The sequence below is a fragment of the Apteryx rowi genome, unplaced genomic scaffold (genome assembly GCF_003343035.1).
Source record: "Apteryx rowi isolate R43461 unplaced genomic scaffold, aptRow1 scaffold_34, whole genome shotgun sequence".
Classification (NCBI taxonomy): Eukaryota; Metazoa; Chordata; class Aves; order Apterygiformes; family Apterygidae; genus Apteryx; species Apteryx rowi.
The window spans coordinates 2,691,693-2,719,410 of record NW_020449863.1 but is presented as its reverse complement, the minus strand read 5'-3'; the positions used below and the strand labels follow the sequence as shown (position 1 = coordinate 2,719,410).

General features: G+C 36.4%; 1 protein-coding gene across 2 annotated transcripts in view; it reads right to left on the bottom strand.

The window, feature by feature from the left end:
• Positions 1-27,718, bottom strand: part of MTA3 (metastasis associated 1 family member 3) — a 143,858-nt gene that overhangs the window by 26,010 nt on the left and 90,130 nt on the right. Inside the window, exons 13-17 of one of the 2 annotated variants that reach the window (XM_026072290.1) lie at positions 27,325-27,476; positions 26,444-26,666; positions 17,853-17,939; positions 13,212-13,358; positions 632-663 (exon numbers count right to left, since the gene is read on the bottom strand). In XM_026072290.1, coding sequence (XP_025928075.1) covers positions 632-663; positions 13,212-13,358; positions 17,853-17,939; positions 26,444-26,666; positions 27,325-27,476 — 641 coding nt within the window. Of the gene's footprint in view, positions 1-631; positions 664-13,211; positions 13,359-17,852; positions 17,940-26,343; positions 26,667-27,324; positions 27,477-27,718 lie in introns of those variants that run through there. The other variant, XM_026072289.1, reaches the window with a different exon arrangement.

Sequence of the window (27,718 nt, the reverse complement as noted above, 5' to 3'; positions counted from 1 at the left end):
GACACGTTTTCTTTATGTGAATTTTTGTTTGGCTGTTATCCAACTTCTAATGCGAGTTTGAAACAGAAAGAGAGTGACATAATTTCTCACCCTATAAAAACCCAAGATAGACTCTAAAGCCATGATATTTTTATGCATAGAGGAACTTTTTAATCTCATTTTTGAAGATGTATCTATCTTTAATATTTCTCTGCTTGTGAAACCCGAATTATTAAACTCAAGGTAAATTCCAAAACCAGCCTTACAGGACTGTGATACAAGAAATCACTCAGTGCATGTTTTGAATTCTAACTGGGCTCTGAAGCACGTGATACACACAAAATGCAAGAGATGTTATCAACCTTAATTTAACATAATCAAAATCATTCAAGCACACAATAACAGAACTGTAACTGGATGTTAATGTGCTCAAACCTACAACACTACTATTTCTTAAGTTATTCAACCTCACGTTTTTTCCCAAGGTTTTCCATGAAATGTGATGGCAGACAGACTCATTTTATCTCTACAGTGATACCATATTGTACAAGAAAGCATGCCAACAGTATCGAATACTACAATATGCACTTTGTTTTCCAAGAAAATATCATATCTATAGACAGATCTATACCTATAACTCCTCTATACTTACCGTTATTGTTCTTGTTGTATGGCTGGATGATTCTGAAAAACAAAAGAACCACAGTGCATTAGACTATTGTCTTTATCCTTAAAAGCCCTATTTTCTTATGCTCAATCTGCAGGCTAAGATGTTAGTGCTCAGCTACAACAGTGACTAGATCAGAACTGCACAGATGGGACAGATTTCTCATGAAATGAACACGAGAATCATCAGTGATCCTGAAAATATAAGCCAGACATAGTATACTTTTAAATGCACTCATTTTCTTTGCGTAATTATCTTCTTCTGCAGAAATAGTTCTGAAACATAGAAATGGAACTAATTCATATTTCACGTTTCAAGAAGTGGGTTTTTATCATTTTGCTTTTAACAGGTGGCATCATTTAACTTGGATAATGATTAGCTCTCCTGAAAAAAGTTCAAACAATATTGGCATAATTCCATCACGATTCTCATTTGAAAAAGCTATATGAAACTAGACAACTGTTTTCTAAGAATTCTGAAGTGGATTCTCATTTTTAAACAGACATAGTAGGCTGAAAAGTATAACATTCAGAAATCTTAATTATACTCTCCTCTATGAGGACAGAAACCAGGAGTCAGTGAATTTATATATTTATGTAAAACTGCAGAGAAATCATGACCAGGCCAGTAGCTACCATGGATTTCATCCTGCAGTTTAAATTAAATTAGAAATTTTATTTTATTTTCAAGGACAGATGATGGCTCCCCTCTGGCTTTAAAACAGTACATTTGTCACATTACAGCTGTGTTCTTTGTTTTTGAAGCAATATAATTTAATTAACTAAACACGCTCTTATCCAGTTTAAAAAAAAGAAGAAAATTTGCTGCTGGTCCATAAAATGTAAGATGATACTGTCAATCTCACAGACCTATTTGAAAATTCTAGTAAAATATCATCAGCTATAGTTCGCAGAGGTCTTAAGGAACAGACATGTGGTAACACTACATGCAGTTCTGGGGAAAATACACAGTTCTGCAAGAGCTGAATCAGCCAAGTCTCCCTTCTGTAACTGAGATAAATGTACAATAATCACAAAGAGTTTATTCTTGCCCCAGTTCCAGACAGTGATCCTTACTGGGGTCCCAACTGGCATCACTTACATAAAAAATACTCTGCATTTGTTGTTATTGTTAAGAWTTGTATTAAAGAGACTAAAAGAATATGAGACAGAAGAGCTGCACATCTCTTCCTGAAAGATGGTAATCACACTACCAGACTGGTACTTGTGGCACTTTCCCTTTTATTCTACAGCATTTTGATGAGCCATCCCCACAGGTCTGCAGGTAGACTTCAACCACGGTCAGAAACAAAGGCAAGCTGTTTTAAACATCCCAAGCTACTTAGAAACTTCAGTCCCACATTCAGCAATGATTCTAATATCTAGTTTGCATGTATACTTTCAAAAGTCTTCATCCTTAATAAAATCTCATCAGAAATCAAGACAGGCATCAATAACTTCCCATTGAGAAAGGCTCTGTAAYGTGAAAACTTACCTAAAGCCACTGATCTTTTAGTTGCGAGCTTCCAAGGCCCTCATTTTCCCCACAAAAATAAGCATATACAGAAATACATTTTGTTCACCATTCATCCAGGGAAAATGTAAACTGGTAATGTAATAATGAAATGCTGTGCAAGCCTACTACCTGTTTCCTGATACCTGAATGTATTTCAATTTTACTCTGTTATCAAGTAAGAGAACAGCACAGTAGAGGGAAGAACACTATTTATAWCTTTAAAATAATTTTTTTTATTATAACTTTATTTATTGTTTTGACATCCCAGTCAAATAACATTCAGGGCTTGAATGTTTCTGAGAAAGCCTGGAGATTGCATTCATGGAAATACAACCATCTAAGTAACTCTTGAGACAAGGACTCATTGCTTTTACAAGAACATCTACCCAGAAAAAAAACTAACTCCAATAGCACAACTGCATTTCATGAGAAGTCCTCACATTAAGCAGAATATCAAGTTAAACAAATAGTAGAAAAGTGTTTTCTTCTCCCTTGAAATATACAGGAGATACCTTACAGAGCACTTCCAATCATCCCCAAAAGAGGAAAACAAAAACCAAAAAAGTCACACTTTTTTATACTCAGATACTGCAGTAACAATATCTCCACTCTTATTCAGAGGTGCTATGCTTTTGGCATAGATTTATATGCCAAAACTATAAAACTATGCTTAGCCGTAATTGTAATACCGATGCCCCAAAATAATCAGTTCCACAGACAACTGAAAGACAGACTATCTATTTTGGTGGAACTGAGGACCAGAACACCAAACAGCAGAACGTACCTGAATGTTGCTAAACATCACATTTTTTCAGGAATACTTTACAGACACTCTTAATGCAATGCCAACAGCCATTAACTCCAGGATATTAGCATATTGATATCCTATTAATAAAACTCAGCAAAGAAGTGAAGACAGATTTGTATTTTAATATCTACAGCAGTTAAAGCTAAGAAAACAGATATGCAAAAAATGAGAATGCTTATGTTGTATGATACAACACACAGAGATAATACTCTATAAAAACAACAATACAAGTTACCAAAGACCTTTTAGAAAGACCTGAGTATATYGATAAAATAAAAAGACAGAACTATTTAATAAGTAGACACAGTCAAAAGATTCTAGGATTCACCAATTAAGACACTGTTATTGCAATACTAAAACTCTTGCCCACTTTGATCCCCCAAATATTCAGATTTCAGAACGGGCGAGACTTTCTCGCAGAAAAAAATTGCAACCTGATTAGGCAGAATTCCGTCCAAGATTTATGCACAAACGCACTAACCAATTTTGTGAAAAACTTTGCTTTTAGGTCAGATAACTAAGAAAGAGAGCCCTTGTTTCCAATTAAAAAGATAGTCATGCAGCATTCAAAAAGACACGTTTAACGAAAGGTCCACACTGGATAATCTGATGGCAATGCCATCTCCAGTGCAGCTTGAGAGGGACAGAGCTTAAGTAAAAACTGCAAATATCTTGGAGTTCTACAGAACACACAGAACAGAACAACGCTTTGGATTTTCAGTTTTTATCTGCCAAGTTTTAGAATGACCTAGTGAATTTATATGACCAGGCTCTGCCTTTTCAGCGAACCTGGTGCCAGTGGATACCAGGGCTTAAGTGCATTCTTACAGCAAACAATTTCGTGCMAGGCAATAATCTGCTCTTGTATTTCCTCAGTACCAGACAACTCCAGGATACAAAACTTTTCTTTCTTTATGGCTGACGAAGTGCTAGTGACATGGATTACTTCACTTCAGACACAAATGGTTAGACAATATCATTAACGAGAGGTTTTGGTAATCTGATGCGAGTAAGTTATAGCAAATCCAACTTCAGTACTGCCAGAATGTTTAGAAGCTTAGTATCTTGGCGTAATTGATGCATCARTGTCAGAAATCGCCTAATATTCTCCTATGCTCTTTCTATGAGATGTTTCTTTGACTTCACAAGAAGAATCAAGTAAGTTGTATAATGAAATCCCCTCTCATTAAAAAGTTGCTTTACAGACTACACTGCCCAATAAATTGTTTCTTCCTATTTACAGGCCCTAAGAGACTATAAAACTTCAAACTGTAAAACCATTTAAAGCTAAATCAGAAAGACCCCACTGCTAAGGGATGGCACCAGCGACAGAATTATTTCAACTTTACATATTATTCCCCACTGGCATGTTTTTTTCTTTCCTGAAGAGTTCTTCAAACTAGGACAGAATCCACCTCCTTAATAACGTTTAAATCATTTTCCAGCTGTCCGCGTATTTGCTTTATTTGTGTTATTTTCTTAGCCATCCTGTTGACAGGAAAATTTCTTATCTGGTATTCATCTTTTTCTTTTGTATGAACAGGGTCACCACCTATATTACTGGGTGAAAGCTGCCCTTTTCTAAACCTTCCAGAATAAATGAGCTTGAAGATAATGTCTTTTAGACACGTGAAAAACAAAGACAGCCATGCAATAGAGGTGTTCAATCCTAGTAACATTTGCAGCACATCGTGGTGAATGAGTCTATAAAGGACCTTTTCACCCAGGAAGGATCAACTTATGAAACAAGCCGAGAAAGGGAGACACTTTCATTATTTCTGCTCAACTTAGGTTGTGAATATTAAGTAAAAAAACTTAATTATTTTCTTACCACTTTGTAGCAATGGAACATATGACCTTAAGTGTTACTTCAAAAGTATTATCACAAAATAAATAAATAAATAAAATAATCTTATAATCATATTAAGAATGAATCTGAATTTATTTGGGAAAGACCCTTAGTCTCCCCAAGATTTAAATCTGAAACACTGGAGAAACAAATTACAGACAAGAAAAGCAAAAAAGCACAAAAACATACAGACTTATCTCCAAGCATTTTCCCAGACACCGCACCTTCCCAGTTACAGTGCTTAAGTAGTTTTTGAAGGTGGCTTCCATATTACATTATGTAATGAAATAGTTAAGAGATACTTCTCTGCAATCGTAGCTTAGAAAAAATAATCAGTTCAGTTGGCAGTAATCACACAAAGAAGCACTTTAAGAATGAACTCCAGATCTCGAATCCAGAACATGTAATTCATGAGGTAATATGCTACTAATCCTGTTATCCAACAGACAATATTCTCTTTCTGCAACTTTAATTCCTTAAAATAACACCAGGGGAAAGTAGTGATTCCAGGAATTAGGTTCTGGTTATCCGCAGTGTGCTTTGTATAATAATTTGATGACAGTGTTCATCTTATTGTTTACTGTTTTAAGAGCTGATTTATTTTGCCAATTACAAAAAACACTATTGCTGTAATTTCATGCCTACACATTACCTGTACACAAAAAAGGAAACATTCTGATTTGGCAGCAGAAGCAAGGGGGGGGGGGGTTCACCACAAAGTCCTCTTTCCTCCATCTGTGAGTTCAGCTTTCTCTTTCTGTTGCAACAGCTCTTCCCTTGTCCTCCACCTACCCATTCTCTGAGGGCTACCAGAAGCGCAAGTTACACTTGTGAATACAGAGATACAATGCTATTTTCTTTTCATAAGCATTCGTTTCTTCAGTACAGCAAAACAGAAGTGACGTATGACACACTCCAAGTGGTGTATCAAAGCACGAATATGATTCTAATTTTGTGGCTTTCTGAACCAGATGTAGGCAGAATGTGCCTCAAATCCACAGATACATTTTTGAAAGAAAGGGAATAAAAGCAAAAAAAACCCTATTCAACTGCTAGTGTACTTTCATCCTTGGAAATAACTCATATTTCAGAAGATACAGTAAGCCTGAAAAGTATGGTCATATGGAAATTGTGTTCTGACTTTGGCAGAAGCAAGCAATCAACATCAATATTAAAACACACACGCTATGCTAATCCTTAGGAACAGTTGTTCATCACAGGAAACTCAAGGAAATACCCGTTTACAGAATTGCTCTTGCCCCAAGTCCTCCTATGTCCAAATTCATCAAAAAAAATAACAACAACAAAACCCCACACTGCTCACCTTTACCTACTGAGAATACTCTGCATTTTTAGCAGTCTTCAGACACACAGCAGAAGACCGCTCTTTTATGTGATCAAAAAATCTCTAATACCTGTGGAATAATTATAATGTGAATTCAGCATAAGAAAATGATGACCATATGTTTATCATCACAAGACAGTAAATAACATTCTCAATTTTAAGACATCATCATCCTAGTAAGAAATTCCAGAAAAAAGACTTCTCCTATATTTCTCAGGCAATGATGGTGAAGCTGGTTTTTGGTCTTATTAAAAGGGACACACATTAAAAGATCATCATCTTCGTTGATTGTTTTTTCACATGAAGTCATAACACCACTTACATCACCGGGGGAGGAGGAAGGCAGACAGAGKTGGAGAGGGGGAAATCATCAACTCAGTGTAAATGAACTGAAGGGAAAAGCATTTTATCATGCAAAAATTTAAACAGCAAAAAAATTAGCTTAAAAAATGCAGACATGAGATGTAGCAGAACAAGCAGAATTGCCAGATTCCTGAGGCATCTTAGATCTACATGATAGCCAATGTCAGCACTAACACCTTGGGGGTAATTAAGGATTGCAGAAATTTCCAGGTACATAATCTGGGCCTGGAAGCTGTCATTAGTTCATCATGTCCAGCATCATTATTTGTACATCCGCAAAAACAACTGAATATACTGACCTTGGAAATAAAACCTTCAGAGGATTTTCTTTTCTTTTYTTTTTTTTTAACTAAATATTTAAAATGATTGTTTCCAAATCAACACTGAAAATGTATGGAAATTGGCTGTTCTTATGCAAGTTCAACTTCAAAGAAATCAAAGGTAAAAAGGTTTTCATGTTAATCYCTTCAGGGTGAGGGAAGGTTTAACGACTTGGTATAGAACTATGCGTGACATGGCTCTTACCATTAAGTATTTCTTATGATCATAAAAATAAAGGCTCTGAGTCATACATGTTGGGAAAAAAACAAGAGTTATAACCACCCTTTTCATAGTCCTCTGCTTTCCCAATTAATGCTGCCAAAACATAACAGCAACATCAATGCCTCCAGAGAGACCTATTCCCCCGCTCCGTGGTCAGCTTTCCCTTGACATCAACACACACATTCCAGGAAAACAGATTTTTAGCAAAATATTTCAAAACATTTGCTGGCTAAACCAAAGATCAAAGTCATAACATAAATGTCCAAAGCAACTTTCAGTGAAGAAACTGGCTGAAGAACAGTGATACATAGGTTTTGTTTCTCACTTTTAGGAAAAGTGTTACACAATTCAACATTAATCAGACCTTAAGTTTCGGCATGAAAGAAATGGCAAAAGTAGACTCACTTATCTTATTTATCATGTCTCACTATCTCTCTTTCAGTTGTAAATCTTTGGTATGTAAAACAAGGTTTATAGCAATTTATGTGGGTGTATAGTTTAGTAACACATAATGGAAATAAGATAAAATTAACGTCTTTTATTTGAAAATTAATGGAGTGTAAGATGTTTCTTGTTATGCATCCCATGCTGCTAGCCTGCCATGGCAGTAGAATGTCTTCACCGCTGATGAAAAATAATATTGTGATAATGTGATCTGATATTTTTCAGAAAAGACAGCTCCCTCTTCTGAGAAATTCAGTCCTACAGTGAAAACTCCTTCCATCTAACATTCGTTCACATAGGGTTACGTGAAATGAATTATGATAAAGCACTTACTAGAACTGTTTTTCTCTCTTTCTAGAAAACTTTGGGCAGGTGAGTTTCTAGCCTCACTGCTTGTCAATTAGACTGCTTGTATGTTCACGTGTTTGACAAGGAAGAGCCTCAAATTCCCCACAGGAATAATGGGAGTCACATATAAGCCTTTTTTCCTTACTCATCTCTTCAGTAGCCAATACTAATACTTATAAGTAGAGAGAGAAAAAGAGGGAGACTGACCAAAATAGCATCTAAGAGAGGAATTAAATTTTTTGAGGTCTTTCTTGCTTTGCCAATTGCTCATTCACTTTCTCATCTTGCTGTGTTAGAGATGTGCTAGTTCCTAGGCAAATGAACCAAAAATTGCTGTCTTGTTCTTAGATACAGCTGCATACATCAATATTTGATTCCCTGAGGAACTGAAATTTGACTGTTGAAAAAATCCTGTTGAAGGAATCAGGACATCTCAGTCTGAAATACAACATTAAAAGTCTGGAAAGGGGAAGAGAAAATGGGCATCAGGACTGCTGGTTAAAGTCTCTTCAGTTTTGAACAAGTGGTTCCCCTATTTCTGCCCATAAGTCACAAAAATGGTATCATCAGACACAGAATGATTTCTGTACTCTATTAGTGACATAAATATCTTGGACTTCCTGTGGATATTTTGGCTCTGATGCATGTAAAAGTAAGGAAACGTCTGCCAGTAGACAGAGATTATGTTCATGAGAAATACCTTTAGCTATCTTTCCAGATATTATATAGAAAATTACTGTTAGTCATCCTACCAAAACAATAGTTTGACATGAAACTGAACTACTTGGATGTACTGTTGCTCACAGTCAAGAAGCTTGTGGGTGAAAGCAGATGCTCAGAACAATCTCAGACACTGTAAAGTAAAAGATCAGATTTAAAATTTCTACAAAGTACTCTACAGTCATACCTGAATCCTCTCGTCATCCACTCCAGTCATAAAATAGGATAAATGTAGCATTCTGCCATGCTGTGATTTTCTGAAGACAGAACTTTCACTTTTGAACTTTCACATAYAGAATGCAAGATTTGCTATTATTTGAAAACAGGAGGAAAAACACTTTTCTAAGACCATCCACGAAAAGTCTTCCTTTTACCAGAAATGATACAAACAGCTACATCATCTTTCTGCCTGCGTGGAGAGAAATAGCCCTGGCTCACAGTCTTTCTTCAGTAAACACCAACATCCCAGAATAATAGTTACAATATACAATGCTTAAGCAGTGCAGTTCGTGGCAGTATAGCTGCATTTTATTCAGGTGTATGCCTCATATAGGGAACATGCATACAGCTAGAACTGCATCTCTCAGCCATCGCTGACTGATATTCTCAGATCTGTTAACAGCAAGAGATCATGGCACAAAACCCACGGTTTCTGAAATGAGAGGAAAAAACTCCCTTCTTAGCATTCTCAAAGATCAGGCAATAGTAGTTAGAAATTACAGACGTCCCTATGAGTTGCACCAGACTTTTGCAGGAGGCATGTCCACTGGACATGAAAGGGAAACTTGCGCTGCACTGGAAAAAACAAGATTCAAGCCAACAGAAGACTTTTTCAAGAAATGGCAACCATGATCTTATTTAGGCACAATACTCTTTAAAAGCATGAAGCCAAATACTATTGATGCTTCTCATAATCTTTCCCCACCCATAGAAACATAAAGAAGTAGCACTGCCATATTACGTTGTACTATTTCTGAGCCACTAATTATTTTGCTAATAATAAATTTGGTCAAAATATAGCTCTCAACTTATGTACTTAATAAGACTGCCTTTAAATATGCCAATCTAAATATATATTTACACAAGACTAAGTGCCATTTACTTGAATGCCCTACATTACTGTATATCTTAAACAAACATATTTCTATGGCTTCTTTAAAACAATTTTCTAACACTACTGGAAAAAAAAAAAGCAAAGCTGAACATGCAGACATTTCTATGTCAATAGCATTAAGATTATGAAAATAGCAAGAGATAAGACTTAATGCAAGACCACTGTGCTCATTTTTGTTTGCTCGTTTCATCAAAGCATGAGTTGAAAGACAGAATATATCACCTTCACAGTAGGCTTTCTGGGTGCTCTTAATTGGTACAATGCAATAAAACCAGGAACAACCAATAGTATTTTGGTTACAAAAAAGCTTTTTAGTATATTTATAGTAACATAAAAAACAGGGAGGGGATGAGGGGCAAGGAGCCTTTCATTGCACAAATCATACATTGCTGTGAGTGCAATTACACAGAAACCACCATTTCYCAAGTTGCTCTGGTCACTCAGTTGTTGCTCTGTCTTGAAAAGCAGCTGAATATAGTACAGCCCAAACAAGTATTTTATATTTACCAATAACCAGAGAAGTTGTTAATAGTAACTATTAATAATTTGTCATCAAAACTCAAAGATATCTCATCAAAAGGATAAGCTTTGGCCAGTAAAAGTTTGATATTTCTTAAACTTCTGTTTGACTTAGTCCAACGGGGTTGTCTAATAAAAACAACTGTTTTAGGAGATCAAACCCATACTGAAATATTTAATGGTGAGGAAACGCCATTCAGTGAGAGCATGTCTCCCAGGTTACCAGAGGCCCTGCCCTTCACCCACTGCAATTCTTTTACTGGGAGGTTGAAGAAGCGAGAAAAATACCAGTAACACTTTCAAGTGCTATAAACAACTTCATTCAATAGTATACAATGATACTACTGATCAAACTATTTCTTCACATCACTGGTCTCTCCCCACATAGTACAAAGTGGTAGGAAATCTAGGAGCACAGAAAAGAAAGGTTATCATAGCTACTCAGTTTATTAAGTTTCACATGATATTGCTTAGGGAATTACTTCTAGGCAGCTCTTTAAAAGGCCTGATTTCTCTTGGAAGCTATTCTTTTGAATTTCCATTAGCACTTTTGTATGACATCCAATATTCCAGGAATTATCTTGCAGCTTGCACAGACTACACTTTGCAGGCTTTTAATTAAAGAGGGGGTTAGGACAAGAACCATAATAGCCATCTTTACACTACTGAAATACACCTTCCAGATTTCAGTTATCTGGGATATATACTTTCCTTAAAGTTATGTTTTCACAGAAAACAGATTAGCAGAAATAACTGTTTACTAAAGCAACAACTTCCAGAGCCCAATATTAATTTTTCAGATCCGATGTTATTTTGTGCAAATTGCCTTAACACAATTAGCTGACATATACAAACTAATCAGTGTGTCTGCTGACTAGTTTTATAAACTGTTTACTTTGAAATGGAAATTCTTACTAAATAGAGCAAAAATTTTTTAAAGTTCTATGCATACATCCTTATATAGACATTATTATAATAAATAAGTTTACTTTGAACTTTTCACTACAACTTTCTCTGCAGTAGGAAAGTAATATCATATTTATTTCCAGACGGAAGTCATTCATCCCTCAAAGATCAAACAGAGAGTCCAGTCTAATGGCCAACATTAGAGAGCGGAAAAAACCACCTGGACTCATAATCTCATGCATTAACTACCAGATCATCACTACAGAACTTCACAGTGAAAGTTCACAGTAAAAATTCAGGTCTGCGAAATGCTCTGTACTTAAGGCTATAGCTATTAATGGAATCATCTTTTATCCAAATAAAAGTCAGGTGGCTGTCACCTTGGCCCCGTCATCCTGGTCCAGCGAATGGCTTCTGCTGCCATGCATGTTATCTGTCTGCTGTGTAACGGCTGTTTGCATATTGCAAAGGTCCAGGTGATCCTCTCTTCTGCATATACTGACTAACCATTTTTTGTCAAAATACATAGTGATTTAAAGGTATTGTTTAAAGTACAGCAAATATTTTCACTGTAAGGTACAAATAATGTTGACTATGATAGGGAAGCATGATAATTATGGAAAGAACTCACTTTGTTTTCCTTCCTGTATTTTGAAGACTGTTTCTATTAGTTTGCTAAAAATCCCCCCCTCATTTCCACTTCTATCTATTCTGTGAAACATTAAAACAGACAGTCATCTCTTTTGTGCAGATCGTGTCTTGAACAGTCTATTTCAGACCCTAAATTCAGGTCTAGTCTCAACAACCATACTGAATTACAGAACAAAAGCTGATTGCTTGCAGAAGTTAAAACTCCCCAAAAGATACTTCAGGAAATGCAGTGCATTTCTCTCCAGTGCGTACTGATGAAATCCTGCTGGATTCTCTTCTTATTTGTACTTAAGGTAAAATTGCTCACACTTCCAGTTAAAAACCTTTCTTGCTGGAGGCAATGCCAAAAAATTTCCATAATACACAGTCACTTTCCAGAATACAAAATACAGACGATTTGAGAAACTTCAGCATTACCCACAGATTGCCATCATTTTTGGCACAGCTTCATATCTGATCTTCCTTCAGACCACACTAACACAGCAGCTGGGTACCAGGCTTAACACACACCTCTGGAGTGCACAGGAAGCCTCCCCGGTACCTCTGTGACACCCCTTTTGCTTCCTCCTTTGTAAGTGGCATAAATAAAAAAAAGACGGTCTCTTTCTAAGGAGCTCCTATCTTCCATCAGTCCTGGCTCTCACAACTACTTCCTTCTTTTTTAATCAACACCTGTCTGGGGATGCAAGATGCCAACAGCTATTTTCCCTCTATTACCAATCACAGCTTTGAGAATCTGGTTTAAGCCACGTATTGAATTCATATACTAGCAAAGAGATTGATTGTAAATCAGCAGGTCAAGTATTTAGCTATTTAGCTGTGCATAAAGTAATTTAGCATAGCATAATTCACAACATTTTGCATATCCTTGCAAACTATTTCCTCAAATAAAAATGCAATGTGATGAGTCAAAAGCAAGCATACACAGCATCTCTCCCTTCACCAAATTCCCTTTTTTGTTCTTCATTACTGAGATGAAAGATTAGTCACAAAAACAGCAAAAAAAAGTTTTTCATAAGAGATGATCTTAATATTACCATATTCAATGAATATGCACCACCATTCATTTCATTAAGAATCCACACTATGAATGTACTAATCATATCTTACATTTCTGTCATTACAAGCACACATCTCTGAGCTGCAATCACAGTAAAACTGTGAATGAAATGGTTCTACACTTTTCAATGGGTTTTAAAAATTTGACAGTAGGAAATACACTAGCTCTACAGATATACTTTTTATAGTATTAAATTTGTGGCACAATTTCGTGTTGCATTTGTTTCTTAGAGGCCTATAACCCCTTATTTAATGTAATTTCTAAAAATATATATATATTCCCTACAGAAAGGTCACAAAACTTTGTCACTTCAGGCCCACAGAAAGGAGTTTTGTAATCCAGAGACTCAAAGAATATTTATTTTATGTTCCTTTACATACCGTCAAGGCCATTATGACGAGTGTAGTTTCTTTTTCCCAAAATACTTAACGAAGAGTGATTAGATGGTGCAAGCAGTCGTTTTGCACTTGGACTTTGAAGGCTTGGTGTTGACCTGATTACATTAGGTTTCACCACAGGATGAATCTCTGTTTAAAACAAAAGAAGAGAAAGAGAGAGACTGTACATATTTGATTTTTAAAAAGTTAATATTTTCCATTCATTTCTATTTCATTTCTAGTGAAATGAAAGTCAGTTTCTTCAGCAGGAGTGTGCTACAGGACCTTGAATAACAATTTAACAATTCAAACATGAACCTCTAACTATGGCTCTTCCAAATCAGAAAATTTTATTTCACTTTGGATTGCCTGAGTTCACTGTTATGGTGTGGATGTGTACGGATTTCACAGGTGAAGAGGCAAAACCTCAGCAAATTAATCTGAAAGAGTTCTGTATTAACATTTTCCTAGCCTTCTGAGTTTTCTGTTGGGGCGTACAGATTTTAAGCAAGCAGATAAAAGCATTTTACTATACTGAAATCACCTTAATACCTAAAGTTATTTAATATTTTCTCTGACAATAACAAGCTTTAAGGGATCTTCCCAACCATACATCATTAGATGCAATGGCAAAAGTGCAAGCTAGAGCAGGAATCTGAAGCTGAAACTACTCCAAAATTGCAGAGTAGCAGGTTCTGTGACAGGAACACCAAAAATACATTAAGATTGTATTGGATTCCCCATGTGCTGACAGACTCTAACACAGAATCGTTATTACAGAGTTTCAAATATCCCAGAGTCTCTAAGACAGTTCATGCAGCAGGATTATTCTAGAGTTGGTGCCAGAAAGCTAAATAAGAGGCCGTTAAACTCATTTGCCCAGTGCACTTCAGAGCAGGTAGCTGGTTGCAGGGGAGTTTGTGGACACACACACTGTTACGGTCACTATAACCTTTATATGCCATAAATAGAAAGGCAGGATAGCTGAACAGTTTCATTAATATCCAAATAAGTAGAAAGGAGTAGGACTGCCGCACTGACTTGGCCAGACTACAAGCAGGGAACAGCATGCCAGGAAGAGATAACACCAACAGTTCTCACATTTGAAAAGACTTCGCTTAACTGTTACTCAATGGGTTGGTCAGTGCATGCAATCGTGCTCTTAAAGTACAAATATCCTCATTCAGGATGTTTCAGGAGAGTCACATTAAAAGAGTAGAGTAGGATAATACACCTATAAATTGTTAATAGAAACTGGAATAACATAAAATGAGGGAACTGGTAACTGCTTCAAGACAGCACTTGGGGGAGGGGGTGTAAAGGCTAGTTTGATGTTGCTGATCCACACACCACATTTAATTCAGAGCTTTCTACTGCTATTCACTGCAGTATTCATCTGCTTTTCATATAAAAAAGGCTAGGATCATCAAGCTCCCAATTAATTTCATGGCATCTCCCACTTTTCCTGCTGTAGAAAAAACAAGGGTCTATTTTGTTTTTTTTACTAAAAGAGGAATGGAGGCGTGCTTAATGTTATGAACACTATTTCAGTTTAAAATTTTCCCTTAGCAATCAATAGAAAGGTTTGCACCGTTTCCTGAAGACAACTGGAATCTGGATCCCAAAATGCTCATTTCACAATCTTTTTCAATACTCTGAAAGAAAAAATTAATCTTCAGGGCTAACATCACATAAATATTACCTTATTTGCCAAAGGGCTCCAGCAGCAACCACAGTAATCCCAGCACTAGGTCAACAGACAGGAACCCGTAAATCCCTTGTTTGCAGTGTGGGAGAAAAATTCTTGTATTTTCAGGGATAGCTAACAGTCAAGGAAGGAGGCATTTCCTTCCTTCGACTTTTCTTCAGTCTGGAGGTCACTAAGCCTCAGTTAGTTTTCCACAAAGGCTGTCCTTTCTCCTGCTGCAGTAGAGGAAAGTAGCAGGAGCCAGGCTCACCCTCTCCTTTAGGTTCTGGAGAGGAACCTGATTAAACAGCCAGGACCACTTCTCAACTGARTCCTTTGGGAATCCCTTACTTTGGGGTCTTCACACCATACGCTCTCATCCTCTACCCATAGGCTTGCTTCAAATATTTTCACGCTTTACAGCCCTTTCTAACTAGCTGCTTTATCACATCTGAGAGAGGTAATGAGGTATTTCAGAGCTTCTGCGTGAATCATATTATCCCATTGTATTATTATATTATGGAATAATAGAATTTGGGATTCTTTTATTCCTGCTGCTGTTATCCTTGTTCTATTGCCTGGCACCTTTCTTCACTGAAATTTTCCTAGCCACTTGCAGCTTCTGCTAACTCCGAAAACTAAAAATAACATCTGAATAACCCAAATTACCCCTTTAGCTATGCAACAAATAACCAGTTGGCCAGATTCACGTTATACGATCATCTCTGAAATCAAAATAAAAAATACAGGAAGAAGAAACAATACTTGAAGCACATTTATATTATAAACCCAGGTTGCGGCCTCATGTAATTAACAGTAATAACAACCCTGAAGACTTCTTCCATTTCCACTAATGTCACTAAAGTTAAAAAAAAAAAAAAAAAAAAAAAAAACCACCCAAAGCAAACAAAGAAGAGCCAAAGGGTCCTACTGAGTCACCTACATAAGCAGCCTGAATTCTAGAGGTGTTTAGGCAGCTGCATCATGCATCTCAGCTGGAAATGTTCACCTGGTTTCCTCATGACTAAGAGGTAGACAGGGCATTCAGGTAGCCAGAGGTTCACCTTAGGGGGGTCGTTTAGTAAGCACAGTGCAGACTGAAGTGGTTACAGGGGATTGGCTCTAGGCTCTCCACAAGGACAGGGCCTACCTTTAATGCTTAATCTGCCTCACCTGCAGAACGGGCAGCTACGCAGCAGAACAGGGATGAAGGGAAACCATGACGCAGAGAGTGCTGAGAGTTGAAATCCTGTCCACCTTACAACTAGGGCTGAAAACGATAGTACCCTGTGAGACTTAATTAACTGTATTCCAATAAGTACTTGTGGGAATGGCATGAAAGGCATTTTAAAAAGAAAACAAAAACCTCACGCTATGACTTGATATTTAATGATAGACTTTAAGATGAAAATATGGTAAGCATTACTTATTTACTGTAATACGTTGGGATGAGCAAACTAAAAACCATTTCCTAGCAATCTTCATGCAGCTAATTTATACACATATCTATAACTACTTTGGATATACTTCATATCCCTGTAGCACATATTATTTACCTTCAAACTGTAGTGAGATACCTTCACTTCCCATACAACCAAATGCTAGGCTGACTCTGCAGATGCCTGGTATATTTTAGAACTCTTAATCCTCTTACAAAACCCTCACCTAAGTACACATAATGATATCTGACACTGTTCATCCATTTACTGCCACTAAACCTGCAGACATATTCTCGCAGAGTTACCAAGATGACCCTTCACAGGCTCAACAATGAGGCACTAAAGACACACAGTATCTTCCAAGATACACGTGCTGTTGTTTCTGCTTTTGACTACCCAAATGGGGTCAGCCAGATCAACCATCTCCTGCCGAACTGCCTTATCTCACAACCACAGTTGCATCAAGTAAATCAAACCAGCCCCTTCTCCGTTCAGTCTACTGATGGCTGTTATAATGCATACAGCTGGAATACCTATAGGAAACTACCACTAGTTTCTTTTTCTTAAACTTCAGGGTAGGAGGAATCAAAATTCAGTGAGAGTAAATATTAATTCTTCCTTATCCAGTTTTCTGAAACTTAGATTTTGCTAAATGTGAGGTCCCGGAAGAGCAGTTATAACTACATTAACAGCTGATCTCTATTTTAGCAAATCAAGAGGTTGTTATTGTTTACTTTGTCCTAGTATAAATGAACTCCTGTTGATTGAAATTTTAAGCAAAACACCTGGATTGAGGTCTACCCTCAGCTATACTTCTGTGAAATGGGATTAATATGCTGTAGAATTATTCACTGCTTCTCTGATCAAAGGATTGATTTCTATATTCATTTAAAGATTAATGAAAAGCCTCTGAGGTATCTCGCCTCTTATATGATTATGTAAATATTTAATAGTCTGGGGTGGTTCCTTGCAAAGAGGACCATTTTGGATTTTTTAATAATGAATCACAAGTACTAAACTTTCCTTTAAGCCCTTTTTTCCACTGTCATGTGAGTCCTCTTGGCTATGATCTCAGTACAGAATTTCATCACATCTTTTTAAACTATGCCATCAATTAAAAGAATATCAGCATCCAGTGTGGCAGAGGTCTGCTCCTTTTAAGTGCATGAGTATTACAAGTGGATTCAGGGGATACAGATGTAGAGTAGCACTGAGTATACTGAATATCTGCTCTTTGAGTGTTTTTTCATGTAGACTAACAGACTCTTTTTCACATTCTAAATTACCGCAGGCTACAATCTGTCATTTTAACCCAGTATCAGGAGGCTTTCTGCCTACAATCTGCAAGATCAATCATGCAGTTTTGCAACCAATTACAGTAGCCCACCAGAATTTTTATTAATTTATCTTAATAGTTTTTTTTGTTAATAAAAGCATAAATCTTTCATTCTGTGCATGTAGGATTTTTTAAACATCATTAAATAGTGAACATTCATTTTTCTCCAGGTAGATACCCACCTAAATACCCAATGATACATGACAGTGGTTTTCTGGTGCTTTTGATCTTCAGAGGATTTCCAACAACTTCACAATGTCGATCTGCATCTGAGAATTTTAAAGAGTAAAGCTCAGTTTAAATATTATACCACTGCAAATATAATTAGGATGCACCTACCAGTTTCCCACTTACACTCTTACCACAAATTTCTTGACTGATTTTTTTTTCCTTTTAGCATATTTTCTTCTTTTTCATCAATGCTAATAATGATAGAGATTTTAAGGCAGGCCGTGTTCTCATTTATGCAAAAGTAAGCAAGTTTATGATTCTTAATTTTGTTAAAAGCTAATGTATGTTGTACTGCAACTTTGATTACATTTTGTATCAACAAAATCTTTTTGGAAATAGACAACTATGCAAATGAAACAGATGAAAACATGAGTATTAAAATAAAAGTAGCTCTATTAACAAGGATTTACATGGAATTCTTCATTGTTTTCTACAAGGGAATCTCTAAATCGGGAACTAAAGTGCTAAGGAGTCTAAAATTGGAACTACTGAATTCCGTCACATCATATTACTCCCATGGTACAGTGATTCATATCCTTAAGTAAAATAGAACACTGGCTGATTGTGGCAAGCTGAATCTTGAAAAAACCCTATACACTTACAACTAAGAAAATTTCCATCCTGGTATGTTCTTCTTATGAATGCCTTGGATACAAAAAGCTTATGGTGAAATCCTGTCCTCAATGATGTCATTGTGAATTTTTCATTTACATTAGTGGTCCATCATTATTATATAATACTTCCCATTGTATGTAGTATTTCCTGTACTTAGTGAATTAAAGACTTTTGTATGGGATACCTGAATTGTTACCTGATCGTAACAATCAGCAATTTCATCCAGCAACTTAAATAGAATCACAGTGGTGATGGTGGATAACTGAGGGTTTATTAACTCCTAAAAGTACTCAGACTGCTCGCATATTATAAGATGTTCCATATAAGATAAAATAAAGTATACAACACARTTAGCTGTGCCCGGGATAATAACGGGATTCAAAGCTTCTCTGCTATTCATCCAAAAAAAAAAAAAAAGTCTGTTAGGGAACTAACATAGGCAGAAGACAAAATGGAAAAGGTGTTTTGCTTTATTGTGTGTTTTTTACTTTCTCATTTATTTGCCTCTTAAAGTTAGCTAACAAAGTTGAATAGATCACATGGAAGTTAAGATAATTTCTTATGAAAAGTAAATACACATATTTCTGACCTGATGACCTACAAATATAAAGCTTGCACTACTCATATATGGCTACATATATTCGCACACTATATATAAAATATACAAAAAAAGTCTTTGTAAAAACTTTTGAACAAATTGGCCAATTTTAACCAAATATGGTAGAGCCCAAAAGTCTAAGATAATAACTTCCTGCAAAGTACATGAAAATGTACTTGAAAACCAGCTCAGTAACTACCTGAATTTGATACTACCACTATGGACTGACATCTTTATAGGCACTCAGAATACACAGTCTTTCTAAATGCCCCAAATACAGAAAAAGTGTTATTAACAAGAGATTCACACTTAAACACCAGAGGCAAATCAACCTAAGGCAAAATCCACAAGAAATTAGTTTTCATTAAGTAGTTTCAAGACTATTGGAACTAAACTACCTTTTTTAAACTACTTTGGATGATTGGGTCATCTATTTTCCAAAAGCACAGGAATAATCCTAATATGGGACTTCCAGTATCCCTAGAACACAGGTATTTTGTTTAGTACAGAATTGCATAAATACTTTTATTTTGTATGTCTAGAATTCCCTTTTCTCACATATACATATATACATGTACGTGTTTCTTTGTATAGGTATCACACACAGGGCTGCACTTTCTAACAAGCTTTATAGGAGCTAGATAYTATAATTAGATTATAATAATATAATTCCACTTTGTCTCCACCTTGTGTTTTTGTTTTTACCAAAAAGTTCCTATTTATTTCATTCCAGCATAAACAAATGAGGACATATGCACATGAAGTGGAAAAGAAACTACACAGAATAACTTATATCTAACAAAAAACATAAAATTCACAAAATCCACAATCTTTTTGTATATTCTATGCAGATTTGTGAAAAAACCATGTATGTCATGTTACCACAGCAATGACTGAAATAAATATTTCATTTATTTTCAGTATTTACCTTTTTCATGCAAGTCATAAATGTTTTAACCCAGTAGACAATGCACAACTTATCTCAGTATATTAAGCAATCTACATGAAATTCTTAAATGCTCTAAGTAAAAATCCTAGCTGATACCTGGGAAGCACAAAGGCTCTAGAACTCTAATGCTAAGTATGCAACGTACTTTTTTTTTTGTTTTATCTTAATATAAATAACAGAATATACTGTTCTCAGAGGAAAAAAAAATGCATTGAGCCTAGAGCCTGGAATATTTTTGATATTCCTCAACATTTAAAGTATTTTAAATGAAAGAGTAGAAAGATGCATCTCCACTGTCTTCCTGTGTAAGAAAAACAGACTACACAGAATACTTTATACTATGCAGAATATTTTATAGTTAGTTTGGGAAAAGCAAAGCAACCACTATGAAATAATTAGCAAGAAACTTCCATCTACATATCTTCACTGGGAAAAAGACACTGAATCATGGTGAGATATTAATATGCTGACTGAAAACACAGACTGGAAAGAGAACACAATTTCTGTTGCTGTAGAAAAGCATGTTCACCAAAGATGGGCATTCTAAAGCAAAGCTATCTCATAAAAATATTTTTAACAATGGTATATTGATTATACTTTTCATAGAGTACCATACTGTGGATTAAAGATGAGCATCTTTATACATCACATACAGAAAAACACAAAGTTAAATGGTGTATCATCCTTAAGTGTATAACTATAGAATAAAATTTAGGTAGGAAGTTGTGAAAAACCGGTCTCAAAAATATTCCGCCAAAAATTTCTAAAATCAAATATGGACTTTTACATGAACACTATAAATATTAATAACATCAGTGAAATACAGGAAGCTATGAGAAATAAAAAAGTATTCTAAAAAAAATTTTTTTTTTGAAAAAAGACATTCTACAAAGGAGTTGAAAAGAGCACAAACTCTAGCAAGTTAAATCTGTAACCACAATAAAGCATGCCAAAATTACTTTGATTTATGCTTAGGGCATAACATTCGATAGTACTTTCCAAACACATCAAAAGCAGAAAGCACGCCAGTGCCTGCAGCAACACAAGATGATCAAGGCATGAAGAAAGTACAGAAAAAAAGATGAAGAAACGGCAGAAAAGCTGAATGAACTCGTCATATCACTGTTCACTGCAGAGGAACTTAAACTAGCTCCCCTCCAAAACGCTTTTATGAGGAAAGTGTGAGAAGTACCTCATATCAAAGTGTCCATAGGAAATATTTCAGAACAAACTGGTAAGTGAATAAAAGCAAGTTACCAGAACCAGGTGGAATTCACCCAAACTCATACACTACAGATGTTTAACCTATTGTTTAAATTGGTCTCAGTGCAAGAGAACAAAAACATGACAAACAACATTCTTGAGTAAGTATGATCTGTATAATGGCAAAATGGTTGAACTATTAATAAAGGCACACAGCTGAATATGAAAACACCAAAAAAGTCAAAGATCTTGTACAAGGAAAATCTATTCAGAGTGTTCACATTAGTGAACACTAGTGTGCGTGCCCTTGTAGCAAGGAGGTCGGCTGCACACTGGGCCATATCAGCAAGGGTGCAGCCAGCAGGTCTAGGGAGGTGATCCTTCCCTTTTACTCGGCCCTTGTGGGACCACATCTGGATGCTGTGCCCAGGTCTGGGCTCTCCTGTACAAGAGAGACATGGACTTAGGAAGCAGGTCCATCTACTGGAGACTCACTAAGCTGGTCATGGGGCTGAAGCACACAACACGCATGGAGAGGCTGGGGGAGCTGGGTCTATTAAGCCTTGAGAAGGGAAGGCCAAGGGGAGACCTTATTGCTGCCTCCAACTCCCTGGTGGGAGAGCATAGAGAAGATGGAGCCAGACCCTTCTCGGAGGTATGCAGGGACAGGACGAGAGGCAACAGAAACAASCTGGAAAGTGGGGAATTCTGGTTAGATGAACGGAATAGTTTATTTACCATGAGGGTGGTCAAACACTAGAACACGCATCCAGAGAGGTCATGGAGTCTCCTTTCCTGGAGATGTACAAAACTCGGCTAGACAAGAGGCCCTGAGCACCCTGAGCTCTGTGCAGGGGGGGTGGAACTAGAAATCTCTAAACGTTTCTACCTCCTTCCTCCTCTTTCTTACTTCTCTACCTTCCTACCCACAACACTGAGTCTGTTACTGCAAGTGTCACAGGTTTAGGAGGATTTACTGAAGGAATCAGTTTCTATATGCACGCAGCTATCTGGCTGATAGCACCCTGCTTGGCATTTCAAGTAGCTTTTGACAAACTGTGTGACCAAAGACTGCTGCTTTCCACCTGTTATGGGGTAAAAGGGAAGGGTGTTTTTTTTTTAGGGAGTCGTACTCGATTAAAAGATAAGACAGCGTTTGTTATAGACTGCAATTCTCCATGCAATCCCCAAAGGATCTGTGTTGTTCAACATATAAATGAACAGGAAAAGAGATGATTAGTGAATTAACRAAACTTGATGATGCAAAAATCACTGAGCATAATCAAAACTAAAACTGATTGTGAAAGATCTCAGCAGGATCAAGGAATAAATGCAAATTAATTCTTAAGGGATGAAATGACTATAATATACATATATAATGATGGGTTCCAAACTACCACTATGCAGGAAAGAATTTATGGAGTTAATGTCAACAGCTTTCTAAAAGTATCAAGTCAAAACTCAAGAGTGGTCACTCAAAATACTCAAAATATTCAGAATATTTCCTGTCAGAATAGCTGATAGGGATGGGTAGAAGGAACAAAATAGAAAACCTCATGTGCTTTGAAACCCATGTCTTTAAGTCCATGTAATTCAGAAAACCATAACTCTAAAAAGGATACAGTACAATTAGAAAAACTACAGAATGAAATGGCTTCTCAATAAGGTTTTAAACAGACTGAGTTCTCAGCCTAGAAAAGCGAGGACTGATGTGGTATCACAGAAGTGGTGGGTGGTTTTTTTGTTTTTTTTTGGGGGGGGGGGGGTCAACACCTAATACAAGCCTATTACCTTTAGCAGAACAAAATTTGAGATTTCCATGATGTATCATGTTCATAGCAGGAGATGCTATGCTTTTTCAGCATTCTGGTAGCCATCCCTAAATTGAGCTGAGACGTGAATGCATCCTCTCGGTTATCTCCTGCTGGCATGACCTGAGGTCATGCTACATGGTTTACTAATCAGAAAAATCTAATTCTCTACACTGACTAAAGAAACGAAGAACATACAATAGCACCTTGTTTTCTGCCAATGGATGTAATAGACTGAGGGAGATTATGTGGATGGAATTACAAGAATCAAACAAAATGCTCCATCTGAAATCTGGTTTCTCCAAAGGAGGGTTGGGCCTGAGACTAGCATTCTCAAAAGCTTCCATGCCCCTCTGAGACAAAAGAGGTATCTGCAAGGTGGAATGCAATAATCAATTTATTTTTACAGCAAGTTCCAACTGGCTTGTTCAGATTCCCTTCTCCAGAACTGGGAATAATTTCATTTACAACCTGGCCCTTCAGTGAACTGCATAAGACTAAGAAGACATAAAACCTGGTACACTGCTGGGGTAAGTGCCCTCCCACCCTCTGCTCTTTAATTTTTAGGTTTCTGAGTGTGTGATAACATTGGTATGGTACCTACTGCAATATAACTGTGAAATGCAGTTACATTTCCAAGCACTGGTTCTGTACATACACACACATACAAACCGAGAGTCAGGTGAGCCTCGAAAAGTATCTAAAAAGTCATCAGATTCAAGTTTCAGCACACCAACGTAGAAAACAAATTTCAATCCTTAACCAGTTCTTGGATGTCCTGACCATTTCATGCCATATCAAATGAGTAACCTTGCCACTTTGGCCAGGTTACTAACTGTAATTATAACTGCTCCAACATCATCGTAAACATTGATTCAATATTGTAACTGCTAACCTCTGTGCTATTCAGCATATAAAACCATTACTATTAATTAAATATCTCATGTAAAAATGACTGCCATCAAGTTATCTTTAAAAGAGGATTCAAAGGCTCAAGAGGAGATAGTCTATTTAGATATAAAATTAAAATCTACAGAGTGAACTGAAGACCTAGGTCACCAGGTGCAAGAACACGAACAATATCAGAAAACTGTATTTTATAGACTTACCTAACAGGATTTACTAAAGCAAGAACATCACAAAGACAAAATGTATGCAGGTTGAGAACACTGTATGATTCCATATGGAGACAGTCAGAAACAGAGTGAGTGACTGAGTGTGTGCACATGCGTGTGTGTGTACACACAGAGAAACATGAATAAAATTAAATTACATATGATCTGTTTACCACTATTATAAAATAGTTTGAAGGTTGTGTTCAAAAAGAATCAACAACTGCAGGTTTTTTTCAATCTATTTTAGGTCTGCAGGATGAATGTTTGAATGCTCCAGGAAACAACAGCATTCAAACAGACAAAACTGCAAGGTCCAAATTTTCCTGAAAGTAAAAACAGTAACAAAAGACAGAGGCTACAGAAAAACAAACAAACAAACAAACAAACAAACAAACCTTTCTGCTCTTGATGTTAATCTGTTGTGGCATTTTTTCAGTCAAAGGAACAGAGATGAAGCATTCACGGCACTGTCAGTATGATACAAGAATGACTATTCCCTGTTGAAAAGCTCAGCTTTCATTTCTTTGTTTTAAAAGTTGAACTGTGTGTAAAATTTGTTCTAGATTGATGATTAATAGTTGGATTTTGTTTTCTGTTTTTTTCTCCTCCTTAAATAAAAGCTTAATCTTCTTTCAAATTGAGTAACTGAAACAAGTAAGAACAAATAGGGAGGGAGATAAAAAGAATCAAGGTTCCAGGGAGCCTAATTCTAGAATTAATTTTCCTCCACAGTCRTTTATAAATCAGTGCCAGTTACATATACTAAAAGGTACAATCTTCTCCTCTTATTTCCTTAGGAAATAACTTATTCTATTAGTTTATGAATCTTTCAAATGATTTGCTGTAGAGTGTATTAAGGATAAGTGTAAGTCTAGTCCAGCCTTCAGACACTTCTTCCATCAAAGTACAAGAATAAACCTATTTTACTCACATAGTAGACATACGGTTTCCTTTCAGACTGGTTTAAATCCAGTGATTTCCTGAAAGTTGTTCCTGACTTCGATAGCTTTCAAGGAGGAAAGAAAATGCCCAATGGGACAATGGGATAAATAAGAGAAGAGCAACGAACAGAAATATTCATCAAATTCTGGATGTCCGCAGAAGCAGATGAAGAGCTTGCCTTTGAAGAAGGGTTGGTGTTAAAGAACATGAGGAAAAAACAATTGCTCAAAAACAGATTTTAAGCCTCAGAGGAGAGAATTCTCATAACGGCATGGACATCACTGGCATCCCAGTTCACTGTGCTGGGAAAACATTTTTCCAATTTTAGTTTTAATCTAGGAAACATGGTTATAAAAACAGTATCTAATATTCTAAAAGTGTCTCTTCAATTCTAATACAACTGACTGTATGTCAGCTTGTCTTGTTGTGCCATACCAAGCACATGCTCTGGGAACTCTGTCTATGGAAGACTGAGAAATGTAACGAGTGTGAGCAGTAAAGCAATGTGCTCAGAACAGATATAAAACCTGCTGAAACGTTCAATGTCTCCATTGGACTTTGGGCTGGAATCTAAAACCATATGAACATAAAGAAACTTACTGATTGCTGTCTATAACATCTCATAACCATTTGTAATACTACTAGTGAATTCTTCAGTTCTTTATAGTTTGCCTTTTTTTTTTTTTTTTAAACCGAACATACTACAGAATTATATTTAAAGCTAAATTTAAAACTGAAATGAACAAAAAAAGGAATTATGATGAAATAATAAACATGACTATCACCACCATCTGAACTGAACTATAGTAAATGACTGGGTTACAGGTCAGACTGACATTCTTATGCATCCTCAGCAATGCACCTTATTCCTTGAACACCACCACTGAGAAAAAGTAAAACAAGTATAGACTTACACTTTTTGCTCAGCAAAGAATTAAGTAACAATATAAAAGCAAACCTCTTTCACACTAACTAGTAGGAAGCATGGCTTACATGTCAAAACATTGATTTCCCATGAAATTTCTTTTTTAACAGCAATCTGTGATTAGTTAATAAGGTAATGGATAGCCCCTTTTAATTCATTTGAAACATCCCCCCTCTTTCCAAATATCTTCTGTTCTTAAAATAGACTGAAATCTGTTCAGGGAAGTCTTTATCCAAATGTGTTGGTGATATGCTAGACAAATGAAAAAATGAAAAGCAAAAGGGTATAGACAAGAAATGTTTATTGTAAAAGAAAATAAAATTAAAAGACAAAAATGGGTGGGAAGCACAGCACACAGAACTAAGAATTAAAAAAACATCTTACATTCTGCCTTAATGGCAGCACAGTTAATAGGGACAAAAGGACGTCTTGCTGCCTGCCGCAGCCGGAGGGTATTTTTGCAGACCTGGCGGGCAAGTTTTGTCCAACATGTTGTATGAAGAAAGAAAGCTTGGCGTGTTTTCACTGCCGACTTTGGACTCCCAGTGTTACGAACTGGAGTTCCCTGTGTGGCCTGGCGGGACATATGAGTTCTAACATGGGACTCCTACAAAAATAAAACAAAACAAAACAAAAATCGTAAAACAATATCTGAAATAGACAACCTGAATCTTCTCTATCAGTGACAAAAGATGTTCACAATGATCACATTTAATGAACATTTTCTAATATTATTAAATACTGTGACCACAAGCTGAAAGAATGGGTATTCTTTCTCTACAAATGAAGAGAATGAACAAGAGAAAGATATTTCCCTCATATTTCAGCATTAAAAAATTCCCAATTTGGATAAATTCACAGGGTTAATCAAATGGTATACAGCAGCACCATGCAAAAACTAGGGTTTATATAAGAAGCTGTATAACAATGAAGTGAGCTCTATTGCGAGTGGAAATTTCATGCCATTCTAGACGAGATACAGTATAGTCCTATTAACACTTTACAGATAACATGCCATTTGACCAAGATGACAACATCTGTCCACTGAAAATGCATGAAAAGGACATTTGTCTATTGAAGACCTGGTCAAATAAAGACACGGCAGGAGCTGCACACTGTTCAGTTCTACTTAAGACAGAAATATTCAGCAGTTAAGTTTTGCAACTCTGATGTTGGATACAGACACAAAAAGCATTCCACTAACTGCTGAAATCACAGAAGTCTTGAGAAAGCACCACAGTTTGTTTCAGGAAAGTTTATCTTACCTCTGTAGGTTGGCTGGAAGACAGTTTATCTTCATCTGTCTGTGTGGGCATTTTCAGGCCACCATATTTCTTCCAATAAATCCAGCAAGATGCACACAGTCTACATTGCATGTTAGGGGGGCCCCAAGAATACCACTGGTGAGATTGTGGAGCTAAGGAGGAGAAAACAGGACAGCTAAATTGATGCATGCTGCATTCAATACAGTAAATCCAAATGCTGTAATAAATGGTATTCTGTAAGAGCATCATAAAGATAAATATTTAATTCATTTGACATAACGAAAATAAGAACTTGAAAAAGCAAAAGGTGTTTTAATGGGGGAGTTGCCACAAAAGACAATTCCCAGTGAAAATTTAGAAATACTTTGTTATTTACTTCGTGTCACCAACTGGA